The following is a 13,025-nucleotide window of genomic DNA, read 5'->3' as shown; positions in this document are numbered from 1 at the left end:
ATCTCAGGGTTCAGTCTAGGATTCCTGTTGCTTTGACTGAACCGCTAAGGAAAAAACAATTCCGCTGCATCTTGAATATTGCATTTTTTTCTGTAGAAACACCTATATCTGTGGCGGAGGCAAGTATTTTGACTGATACTTTCTGAAAATTTGGTAAGAAATACAGGTGGCTGAAAAGACCAGTTTCTTCTATTTTTCTGCAGTAAGACACCTGAAAGCAAAAAATGTCTCTTTCTGAAATTTGTTCTGCTCTGGGATAATAATCTGCATTACTGCTTTTGTCAAGCTTTGGCATTTTTCCAGAGCTTCTAGCTGAGCTAGGTTGGAATGAGCCCACCAATAGGCTTTCCTAATTGATGGAAAGTCACTTCAGAACTCTTAAGATTCAGAATAGATTGCAGTTCTGGTTGGCATGCTGAAAAAATGGCTTTGGCTCAAGGCAGCTCTTGCCAGTGTGTGTAATTAACTGATGGAAGGGAGTGAAAAAGATGGAGGCAGACTCTTGTCAGTGGTATACAGTGACAGGACAAGAGGTAGTGGGCAAAAGCTGAAATACATGTAATTCAATTTTAAGAATAAGAAAACACTTTTTTTAATGTGAAGGTGGTCAGGTGCTGGAACACGTTTCCCACAGAGGTTGTGGAGTCTCCATCTCTGGAGATACTAAAAACCAGAGTAGACACAGACCCGAGAAACCTCTCGTTGATCCTGTTTTGAGCAGGGGTGACTAGATGAGCCTCAGAGACTTTTTCCAACATCAACCATTCAGGTATTCTTAAGACTCTTCCTTGTTATTTGACTACTTAAAACCTATAAGGTAGAACATAAGGCAGGTGATACCAATAAATTTCACTGCAATGTGAGAAATAAAAAGGGAGTTTTCAAGCAGGTGAGAACCAAATAATTTTATACTTAACTCATCACGTAGAGCTGGAGGAGCTTATTAAAATTAGTTTTTCTGGGTACCATTCATGACTGTAGCTTGCAAGTTTTAAATTTGACTTTAAGCAGGTAGTAAAATACAAAACCATTGATATAATTTATATTGTATATTTTCATTACCCTCTCCTTTTATTTGTGTCTGTATGGAAAGCTCTTAAATCTGTGGAGAGATGTATGGAAAGTCAACAGTGTCCTGGTTTCAGCTGAGACAGAGTTAATTTTCTTCATAGCGGCTGGTATGGGGCTATGTTTTGGATTTGTGCTGAAGACAGTGTTGATAATACAGAGATGTTTTAGTTGCTGCTGTACTAGTCAAGGACTTTTCAGCTTCCCGTGCTCTGCCAGGTGCAGAAGAAGCTGGGAGGGGACACAGCCAGGATAGTTGATCCAAACTGACCAAAGGGCTATTCCATACCACATGACGTCATGCTCAGTATATAAAGCTGGGGAAGAAGAAGGAAGGGGGGACATTTGGAGCGATGGCATTTGTCTTCCCAAGTAACCATTACGCGTGCTGGAGCCCTGCTTTCCTGGAGATGGCTGAACACCTGCCTGCCCATGGGAAGTAGCGAATGAATTCCTTGTTTTGCTTTGCTTGTGTGCACGGCTTTTGCTTTACCTATTAAACTTGGGACGTGATATTGACTCGTTTGCTCCTAGCATCGGTTTACCTGATCTGCACCATGCTCATTTCTTTGCCGTACATGTTAAAGATCGGTGTTGGTTTTAGCAGTTTGCTGTGGTCTGCTTTAATTGGTAATGTTTTGTCTGTGAGATTTGCTATTAAAACAGTGACCTTGTATTTATTTTGGTATCTAAGTGCTGTACTGAAACCGTTACTGTATGTCGGGTATCATTTTATGGAGACAATTCGTAATTATACTTCTTCCTCTGAGAGGTTTTTTATGGAGGAAATGCAGAATTGTACCTTCACTACTTTCTTCTACAATGCTTCCTCCTTCATTACAGTAACTTTTCAGTATTTTGAACAACCTTGGGTAGTTAAGATACTTGTATTGGTATTGTTTGGGAATATTGTTTCGATCATTGCTCGGGGACTGGCTGGCTGTCGGTCGACGGGTGGTGAGCGGTTGTAAATTTTTTTTTTTATATATATATATAATTTTTTTTTTCCCTCCCTTGGGTTTTGTTCCTCTCTCTCTCTCTCATTGTTTTTTTTCCCTCTCATTATAATTCATTATTATTATTACTATTATTTTGTTCCAATTATTAAACTGTTATTATCTCAACCCACGAGTTTTCTTACTTTTGCTCTTTCGATTCTCTCCCCCATCCCATCGGGGGGGGGGGGAGTGAGCGAGCGGCTGCGTGGTGCTTGGCTGCCGGCTGGGGCTAAACCACGACAAACAGATAATACTTACTAAAGCTGATCTATATGTGTTGGAGGAGTTCTGCACATGTCACAACCAAAGCACTGTGGGGGATTTATATTATTAAAATGAATACTTTTTAAAGATGTTATAAATTATTCTACTGTTTAATTTTATTATTTAAAATTAAAATATCATTCCAACAGCCTGTCAGATAATTTTCAACAAAATTATTTTCAACAAATAATAACATTTTTGCCCCCCCCCCCCCCCCCCCCCCCCCCCGTTCTTCTCACAACTAATTGTAAAGTATAGAACAGAAAGAGTGGGATATGATTATTGCTGTTTCTGATGGGTTGTCTTCTCATTGCTGTTTGTAAAAGTTACAAAACCAAGTACGCAATTATGGTATGAAAGGAATGAAAGGATAAGATGCCATTTGCTTAATTGTGTAATATAAGTCAAATGTTTTCATAGTTAATCTGGAAATAATGATATGCCTTATTTAGGGGTCTAATTTTTGTAATTTTGGAATTTTTTCATAAATGCCAAAATTCTATAAGAAAGACCTTGTAAAAAGTTTAGCTTCAAAATTTACAACTATGTGTGAATAAAGATAGTGATTTTGTTTGTCCTTAAGAGAAAATGTAAAAGACATTTTCCAGTTTATTTTCTTTCTGGCGCTTAGCGCGATTCCTGCATTTTTTCTTTAATTTTATGAGTTTAGCAATGATAAAATTGTTTCAGATGCCCAAAGTAACTTTTATTTAAGTCTTTTAGATTAACATTTGTTTAGCTTTATGTAAGTTTTAGACTAAATATGTCTTTTAGACTTAGACAGTTTTTAAAAAAATTCTGAATATATTCCGAGCGAATACAGCAGAGAAACTTACAGAGAATAGCAAACTTTCATGCTTAAAGAGATTTTGATTAATATGTTTAATATGTTAGTTTTTATATATATAACTTGCATTTTTAGATTGCTTTTATGAAACTTGGCATTATTTAAACATCAAATATTGGCAAATAAGTTTAAAAAAGTTTATATCATTTCTGAATGATTTAGGAATAAACACAAAGTTGCATACAGAACATCTGCCATATTTACTTTTTTCTCTGTAGAAGGTACATGCGAACTTCAGCTGTATTTTTCTAGCACTGTTAGAACTTTTTATCTGAGTTTAATAGTTGGTAAAAGAACAGAAGGAAGTTGAGCAGTGACTGTCTTATCTTTATGTGGTCTTATAAAAGCATGTATTACTCTTTTTTTTTTTTTTTTTTTGGTTGCTTGAGGATCCTAGAAATCATCTTGGTTTTTCTAATGTAGTAAATGAAATGGTCATTTTGAAAAAGACAGTTTGCTTGGGTTTTTGCCTTTTGATCACATAACTTACAAGAATATCAGCTATAGTAGCTTTATTGATAATCCACAGTTAAAAACTTCTGCTCTATATTCTGTGCTTTTAATACTCCCAACACCTCTTTACCTTGTTTAAATAACAGTTCTCATTATGACAAAATGTTGTCTTGACTCTTAAAACGGGGGCCTTGAGATAGACACTTCTGTGTATTTTTTCACATTTAATGAGGGCACCAGCAACTTCTTAATAATACAAATAAGAGTACAGTAAAACTATGTTATTGTCTCCCTTTGCATTAATACTGACCTTTGCATCTCAGTTGGTAAGCTGGCATGAAGCCAGTGTAGGACTGGCTAATTGCGTAGTGTGGATAATTTCTGTGTTTCAGTGATCTCCATCTGACATATAGTGTTTCCTGTGGCCATACAGAACAGTTTTGATAACTCAAAGGCAGTTATGAAACTCATTAGGGAAAAGAAGGGAATGGAACGTGTTTTATGTTTGCTTCTCTGCACCTCCGTTACACCCATAACAGTTGGACCAGTTAAGAATTGAACCCCATTCTCCTAACATGAAGTGAAAGGCTCTCCATTTAATGAGCTTTCCAAGCTACAAATGGAGCATAGACAAGGTACTACATACTACTTTGTAGTAGTTCATTGGTAGTAATTTATTCAGAACTTCATAAATGAAGTCAACAAAACAATGAGCAGCTGTAAAACAATTAACGTCTAAAATACTTGTTCTGATCTATTGGGACAGAGTGTCCCAGTGTCAGTAATTTGGAGATACTTAATTTGTAATAGAAGCTTCCACTTTTATAGATTGACTACTTAGGAGAAAAGTAGACAAAGCGCTGAGTAGTGGCCGAACTGTTACTCCATGTTATTCAGTGGGAATTGCCTCTAGATACCAAATTGATGCTACCGTGTATAGCAAAAGCAGGTATGTTTGTTGTGCTTAAACACAGATTAACAAAACGTATTTATTTGTAACCATATTTGCAAAAATGTGTTTTGGGTGCTGTAACTGATAAATTTGTCCTGAAATGTGATTTTTGTCATAGTTACTTTAAAGATGCCTGAATGCCTTTTGCTAGTTACAGCTATTTTTCTTCCCATAAAAAACATACAGTAACCTGATTTTTTAATCCTTATTTCTAAAATACTCAGGACTTTCAAATGATAAAGTTCCTTAGTAATACCCATTTCATTTCATGTGATGTGGAAATCATACCCCACAAACTAATCACACAGAACCTTAAAAATTTCAAATAAAATAGTGTTTGTTTTAAAGGGGCCAAGTTTGCCTTTTGTGTGGCAAGCAATACCTGTGCCTTATAGAATAAACTACCTAAATGATTCTCCACTGGATGACCTATTTATTATTTAAGAACAATTCCCTATTAGAACTATTAAGCTATATTTGAATGGTTTAATGCCCGAAATATCAATCAAAACAGGTAAGAGCTGATATAGTTAATGTTCCATATTGTCTGTTGTCCTGCAAAATAGTTGCAAATATATGTTGAATTTCATTCTGTCTTCAGTGAAAGTAACAAGAATGTGTACCTTTTAAAGCACAGAGCCACCTTTTATTGCAGCTAATGAGGAAATTTTCTCTGCTAACTTTGAAATCATTAGCAGATTGTTATCTTTGAATTTTTAGAACCTTATCATCATACTCATGTTGTAAATAAAAACCTATATTTACCTAATTCATGAAGTTAGATTCTTTACAGTCAGATGTAGTGTAGATTTTGGTTCAAGTTTTCTCTTCTGTGTTATTGATAACAGGTCTTCACAAGACCATAGTAAAAAGAGAAAGAACATAATGAGAAGATAATTGTTGTATCATTTATTGTGCCTTTGACCACCTCCTACATTCTTTCTTAAAAGTGTACTGAATGCTACCTGGTGCATTTCATCCCAAACACTGAAGTACCTACTTAGTAGTTTCACACATATGAAAAGATGTCTTTCTAATCCTAAAGCTTAAAGAAACTTACATTCCACATTTCATAATGTGTGGTGGTGTTCCAGCTTAAGGAAGATCCACAGATGATTCTGTCAGCACTAACTAAACCAGGTGGTTGTCCAAGTGGATAAATCCTGTGATCTAGAATAAGTCATTTTGCTTTTGCTCAAATAAATTGTGGGAGAAGAACCTGAATATAACTTTTGTCTGTAGCACGGTCTGATACAATTGGCAGAAAAAAAGCTATGCACAGAAAAAGATTCTTGATTATTTGTTTTTAATAGTTGAAATAGTTGGAACTGATTGGACTAAGTTGTTGATTCTCATTCTTCCACCACGTTGACTCTTTCTTTTCTTTTTTTTAGATGCACGTGTACAGCAGGGTGGACAGGGCCAGACTGCAGTGAAGATATAAATGAATGTGATTCTGAACCATGCTTGAATGGAGCCACCTGTTACGAATCTGTTAAGCAGGGAGAGTTTGTATGCGTTTGTCCTCCATTTTATAGTGGTGACTTTTGCCATCAGCGCTTCAGTCCCTGTGAGCTGCCTTACAATCCATGCATAAACAATTCAACCTGCTTGGCACAAGTTGATGGAAATCCAATGTGCATTTGCAAAACAGGTAAGAACTGGTATAGTTAATCTTTTCTGTTGTCTGTTGTGCTGCAGAAAAATGGCAAATATATGTTGAATTTAATGCTATTTTCAGTGAAAGTAACAACGTATACCTTTCAAAGCACATAAAACCTTCATGAATTACAGCAGGTCTATCAGTTATGTTAAAAGACTGGTAAGATAGCTGTCAGTTTGCCTACTATTAATTTCTTATATTACAGTACTTATTAAATCTATGGCTGTTTAGATTCCAGTACTCAGAATTACTATTTCTGAGTCAGTTGTTAAAACAACATAGAGATAGACATGCACCTGGCCAGCAGAGCTGACAGACCGAATTGACAAAACAGACAGGCAGAAATAGACAAAATACATGCAAATTGTTAAAAGTACAAAAATTGGAGCAAGTTGGAAATGGTTCCTCTTCCCGCTGAGCTGTCAGGAAGGCCTGGCACATCAGGGGAGTAATTTTCCCCTGCCTAATGGATAGAGCGGATTGCTCTCTGTATGCACAACAAGCAAAATCACAACAGGTGCTGACAGCTTTCCTGGGCCATGGCTTAAAAGACACAATCTCTCCCTCAATGTACAAGAACTACTAAGGTGGAACGGACCAACAGTTCAACTGTGCAGAACATCACTACGCAATTCTGCACAGGAATTGAAGAATACATTAACTAATTAAAACTACAGTGAAAACATAAGTATGGAGAGTACAGTTACTGAATTTGGAATTTAGGCAGGATTTTGAAGTCATCACTTATACCTATAAATGGTAGAGCTGTAGGGATGTCCTAGGTACCAAGAATAGCAAATATATTAATTGCAGTCTTACACCACAATAATATTACTCATTGTTGACTGAGCTGCAAAGATGTGGAGATAATATGTAGAAGTCGGAGTATTTATAGCTTGGGTTTTTTACTATTAAGGTAAAGGTTACTGCAAGTTGCTGAGTTAAAAAAAAAGTTAGTGGGAAGGTATGCAAGTTGGTTATTGAAGCAGCTTTTAGAAAAGCTGCTTTTTAAAAACAGCTTTTAGTACAAGGTATTGATTTTGAAACCTTTTTCAGAAATTATCTGTAGAGACATATGTAGTTCAAGTCATTTCTTAACATTCCTCAGAAAACTCATCTTTTCAAGATATTTTTGTGTACAGTTTCTCAAGAAACCAAAAAACTTGCAGCCAAGATTCTCAGGGAACTTTGACAAAATCTTCAAGGATTCTTGAAGCTTGCAGCTAGGAATCTTCAGGGAACTAGCAGGGGAGTTACATGAACCAGTAACATGCATTGCAAACAAATCTTGGAAACTGGAAAATATCTCGGTATTGAAAAAGGGTAAAAGGCATAATTCATGAAATGAGTTAATCACAGAATCGTATAGGTTGGAAAACACCTTTAAGATCATTGAGTCCAACTGTCAACCTAACACTGCCAAGTCCACCACTGTACCATGTCCTTAAGCACCTCATCCAAACATCTTTTAAATACCTCCAGGGATGTGGTATTTAATGTGGATGTGGTATTACCACCCAGGGTGGTAACTGGGTGACTCAGCCACTTCCCTGGGCAGCCTGTTCCAATGCTTGACAACCCTTTCAGTGAAGTAAAATTTCCTAAGATCCAATCTAAACCTCCCCGGGCACAACTTGAGGCCATTTCCTCATCTCCTGTCACTTGCTACCTGGGAGAAGAGACCGACCCCCACCTCTCTACAACCTCCTTTCAGGTAGTTGTAGAGAATGATAAGGTCTCCCCTCAGCCTCCACTTCTCCAGGCTAAACAACCCCAGCTCCCTCAGCCGCTCCTCCTAAGACTTCTGCTCCAGACCCTTCACCAGCTTCATTGCCCTTCTTTGGACACACTCCAGCACCTCAGTGTCTCTCTCTTGTAGTGAGGGGCCCAAAACTGAACGCAGTATTAGTGGTGTGGCCTCACTAGTGCCAAGTACAGGGGCACAATCACTTCCCTAGTCCTGCTGGCCACACTATTCCTGATACAAGCCAGGATGTCATTGGCCTTCTTGGGCTACCTGGGCACACTGCTGGTTCATATTCAGCTGGCTATCGACCAACACTCCCAGGTCCTTTTCTGCCTGGCAGCTTTCCAGCCACTCTTCCCCAAGCCTGTAGCGTTGCATGGGGTTGCTGTGGCCCAAGTGCAGGACCTTGCACTTAGCTTTGTTGAACCTCATACAACTGGCCCCAGGCCATCAATCCAGCCTGTCCAGGTCCCTCTGTAGAGCCTTCCTACCCTCAAGCAGATCAACAGTCCCACACAACTTGGTGTCATCTGCAAACTTACTGAGGGAGCACTCAATCCCCTCATCCAGATCATTGATAAAGATGTTAAACAGAACTGGCCCCAACACAGAGCCCTGGGGGACACCACTTGTGACCGGCCACCAACTGGAGTAAACTCCATTCACCACCACTCTTTGGGCCTGGCCATCCAGCCAGTTCTTTACCTAGCGAAGAGTACACCCATCCAAGCCATGAGCAGCCAATTTCTTCAGGAGAATGCTGTGGGAAACAGTGTCAAAGGCTTTACTGAAGTCTAGGTAGACAACATCCACAGCCTTTCCCTCATCCATTAGGCAGGTTGCCTTGTCATAGAAGGAGATCAGGTTGGTCAAGCAGGACCTGCCTTTCCTGAACCCATGCTGGCTGGGCTTGATCCCTTGGTTATCCTCTACATGGCGTGTCATGGCACTCAAGATGATCTGCTCCATCAGCTTTCCCAGTACCAAGATCAGGCTGACAGGCCTGTAGTTCCCCGGGTCCTCCTTCCAGCCCTTCTTGTAGATGGCTGTCACATTTGCTAATCTCCAGTCAGCAGGGACCTCCCCAGTTAGCCAGGACTGCTGGTAAATGATGGAAAGGGGCTTGGTGAGCACTTCTGCCAGTTCCTTCAGTACTCTTGGGTGGATCTCATCAGGCCCCATAGACTTGTGAGTGTCTAAGTGGTGCAGCAGGTCACTCACCATTTCCCCCTGGATTATGGGGGCTCCATTCTGGTCCCCATCCCTATCTTCCGACTCGGTGGGGCTGGGTAACCAGAGAACAATTGGCCCTACTATTAAAGACTGAGGCAAAGAAGGCATTAAGTACCTCAGCCTTTTCCTCATCCTTGGTCACTGTGTTCCCTCCCCCGTTTAACAGAGGCTGGAGATTTTCCTTAGCTCTCCTATTGTTGCTAATGTATTTGAAGCAGTATTTTTGGTTGTCTTTTATGGCAGTAGCCAGATTGAGCTCTAGCTCGGCTTTGGCCCTTCTAATTTTCTCCCTGTACAACCTTGCTACACCTTTGTAGTCCTCTTGACTTGCCTGCCCCTTCTTCCAGAGGTCATAGACTCTCCTCTTTTTTCTGAGTTCTAGCCAAAGCTCTCTATTCAGGTCTTCTTCCCTGCCGGCTCATCTTTCAACGCCTGGGGACAGCCTGCTCTTGTGCCTTTAGGACTTCCTCCTTAAAGAATGTCCAGCCTTCCTGGACTCCTTTGCCCTTTTGGGCTGCCTCCCAGGGGACTCTCTCGACCAGTCTCCTAAGCAGGCCGAAGTCTGCCCTCCGGAAGTCCAAGGTGACAGTTTTGCTGACCCCCCTCATCACTTCTCCAAGTATCAAGAACTCTTATCATTTCATGATCACTCTGCCCAAGATGGCCTCCAACCATCACATGGCTCACAAGTCCTTCTCTGTTCGTGAACAAGAGGTCCAGCGGGGCACCTTCCCTAGTTGGCTCACTCACCAGCTGTGTCAGGAATTTATCTGCCACACACTCCAGGAACCTCCTAGACTGTTTCCTCTCTGCTGCATTGTATTTCCAGCAGACATCCGGCAGGTTGAAGTCCCCCACAAGAACAAGGGCTAGTGATCGTGAGGCTTCTCCCAGCTGCTTATAGAATAGTTCATCTGTCTCCTCATCCTGGTTGGGTGGTCTGTAAGAGACTCCCACCACAATATCTGCCTTGTTGGCCTTCCCCCTGATTCTTACCCATAGACATTCCACCCTATCGTCACCATCATTGAGCTCTAAACTATCCAAACACTCCCTGACATACTTGGCTAATCATTGACGCTAGGAAAAATGTAACCATGTATTCAGGACTGTTATCAAAAAAGGAGAGACAGTAAATTACAGAAATTTAATTGAAAGCAGTTTATGGCAATCTGTTTTCTGCAGTTGTCATCTTTTCTTTTATTCTCCTATTTCTGTCTACCATGTGCCTCCCTTTCTCTCCCAATAAACCTGTCACGATTACAGGTCTGATCACAAAGGGCAATCACACTGACTTGGTACAAAATGGCATGTTGATTAAACAACTTGCCCGTGGTTAACAGTCCAGTTATTAGACGGTATGAATCTGGTTTAGCAAGAGTTGCAAAATGTAGCTGTGCTTGCCAAGTTCTAAAGATTATCTTTAGAAAACCGTATCTGAGATGGGCATGATAGGACCACAAGTCATGGTATTGACACATTGACATGGTATTGTGGTACTTACTTAGAAGAAAAAGAGAATATCCACTGACTACAGGGAGCTCGGATTGGGATGCCATACTATGGCAGAGAAGACAAAAGCTGATAGAGTATACATTGGGTAGAGTCAAACTTGATGTAAGATGTTAGCCTAGGACATAACTATTACAGCAAATTGGTAGGGAGATAATGAAGTCATGACTGGTAGTAGTATGAAGCAAAACTACGCTTCTTTGTTCTTGTATGTATATTAGGGAGTTACAGTTGTCTGGTTTTGCTTTAAAGATCTTTAAAATTCTATAAATAATGTAAACGTAGAACTTCCTTTTGAAGTGTCTGTACTAGCTGTAGAGGTTTGCTTCCTGCAAGGAGATGGATTATAACATTCGTAACACAAAACTGGGCTCTCGTATTGTAGATTATGGAACAGTGTTAGACCACGAGTTTAACTTAAGTTGTCCACACAAGCAGGTTAATCAGTTTAAAAAATTGTGATCTCTGTAACTGTATGCTGGTATATTAATGGTTGCAAGAATGTTGTAGCATAGGTCATTATTGCAAAAGTTTAGGAATCACTGCAATAGAGCAAGTTTCCCAAGAAGTGTACAGAAAACACCTTTTCTTATATAATTTGCCAGTAATTGATAAGCAAGGGTTTGATCAAGGCAACTGGGAGGAGATGGCTTTTTGAGCTATTAGGCATATACCCAGCATTGAATCCTGCCATTATTTTCTCCTGGAATGCTACATACTAAATGCAAATGAAACAGAGGAGGAAGGACAACTTTGGCAAATAGCAGATTGTTTTATTGCTTAATTTATCAACATGTTTTTCTGTTCTTAAAGAATTCTGTTCTTGGAATTAATCTTAATAATGGAAATGAAAATTTAGTGTAACAGAAGAGAAAGGTAGGAAACACGAGCAAAGCTGTAGAATATAAATAATGTTGAAATATTTGTAGCTGAGCCTGGGCAACTGTTCATAAATTCCCCGGAAGGTCTACATGCAGAGGATCCAAAGAGCAATTCAACTGCATACATAAGTGAACTAGAGGGTAAATAAGCTAGAGGATGAACGTTAGACCATGCGGTTCCAGATAATGCCAAGCACAAAAGTGTTAGTTTCGTAAAGGCAACCCCAAGGGAAGACAGGACAGTTTGGTAAAAATAGTGCAGCTTTCTGAGAACAATTGTGTTCCAAGAAAGAATAAATTACTGAAAAAGATATATTCAAAATGAAGGCAAACTATGAGAGGACATGCAACTACAGAGTGCAAGATCAGCTCTCTGGCTGGGACTGTTGAACAACAACAGGCCTACTTAATGATGAAATGGGAGACAAAAGGTAACAGTTACCACAGTGAAATGTGAAACCTGGGGAAATACAGGCACATAAATATTACAGAGAATTAACAAGACAAAAAATAATTTGCCAACATAAACCATGGGCCAGAAAACATCTAGTGTTTTCTAATAAAAGACTTTTTTTAACAGTGATTTATTCTTCTGCAAGAATTATTAGTAGATACATCTAGGAGCTAAAGCAAGGCAAGGTTAGGAACAGCAGATGTAGTTGTTGCTGAAATAAAGACAGGAAGGGAAGGACAAGGTTGTTGAATTCAGAGTTTTTTAGAATTCCTGTTTCTTATTATAGAAGGTAGATATTCATCTCTTTCTTTATAATCGGATGTAGATCTTCCTTCATTAGTCCAAGTAATATCCTCAGCTCAGGATGCTTATGCAGTCTCCTTATTACAATAGAAACAATATTCTGCTTACCTTTAGTTTTGTGATGGGAAAATTCTCAGGAAACATATATGTAAATACATTATATATTGCATATATAGAGAGTGTTCATACCAAAGCTTTAGCTACCCCACTCAAAAATACGAGTTATTTGGTCGGCATTTGTGTTAGTTCAATGGCATTTTAATGAGTTAGGAAACTCAGAAGGGAAACTAAATTGATGAAATAATGTATTTATTATTGAAACAAATGCACCAGAAAGTCTGGATTAATTTGACCAGATGTAGACGTCCACAGCGTTAAAGGAGAAGCTGCTGCCCAAGCATACACACACCATTCAGGGAGTTGCACGCATACCACCTGAGACTTTAACTGCTAGGACCGGAGTCCCTTCACAGCGGGGAGCTCCATTGAGCCAATGGGTGCCCCTTTTCGACTCCTAGTTCACACACACACACACACACACACACACACACACACTCACTTTCAGGCACTTCCTCTCCTCTCAGGCTCGATCGTAGGTTTCCTGAAGCAGAGTCTCTGATACAATGTACGCCAGAAAAATTTATTGATTG

General features: G+C 39.5%; 1 protein-coding gene across 1 annotated transcript in view; it reads left to right on the top strand.

Moving 5' to 3' along the window:
* EYS (eyes shut homolog) overlaps positions 1–13,025 on the top strand; it is a 951,425-nt gene that overhangs the window by 384,819 nt on the left and 553,581 nt on the right. The window contains exon 23 of the mRNA XM_075497152.1: positions 5,977–6,236. Coding sequence (XP_075353267.1) covers positions 5,977–6,236 — 260 coding nt within the window. The remainder of the gene's footprint in view (positions 1–5,976; positions 6,237–13,025) is intronic.

This window comes from Mycteria americana, chromosome 3 (assembly GCF_035582795.1).
Source record: "Mycteria americana isolate JAX WOST 10 ecotype Jacksonville Zoo and Gardens chromosome 3, USCA_MyAme_1.0, whole genome shotgun sequence".
Classification (NCBI taxonomy): Eukaryota; Metazoa; Chordata; class Aves; order Ciconiiformes; family Ciconiidae; genus Mycteria; species Mycteria americana.
The sequence above is the reverse complement of the archived record's forward strand: the minus strand, read 5'-3'. Positions and strand labels throughout refer to the sequence as shown.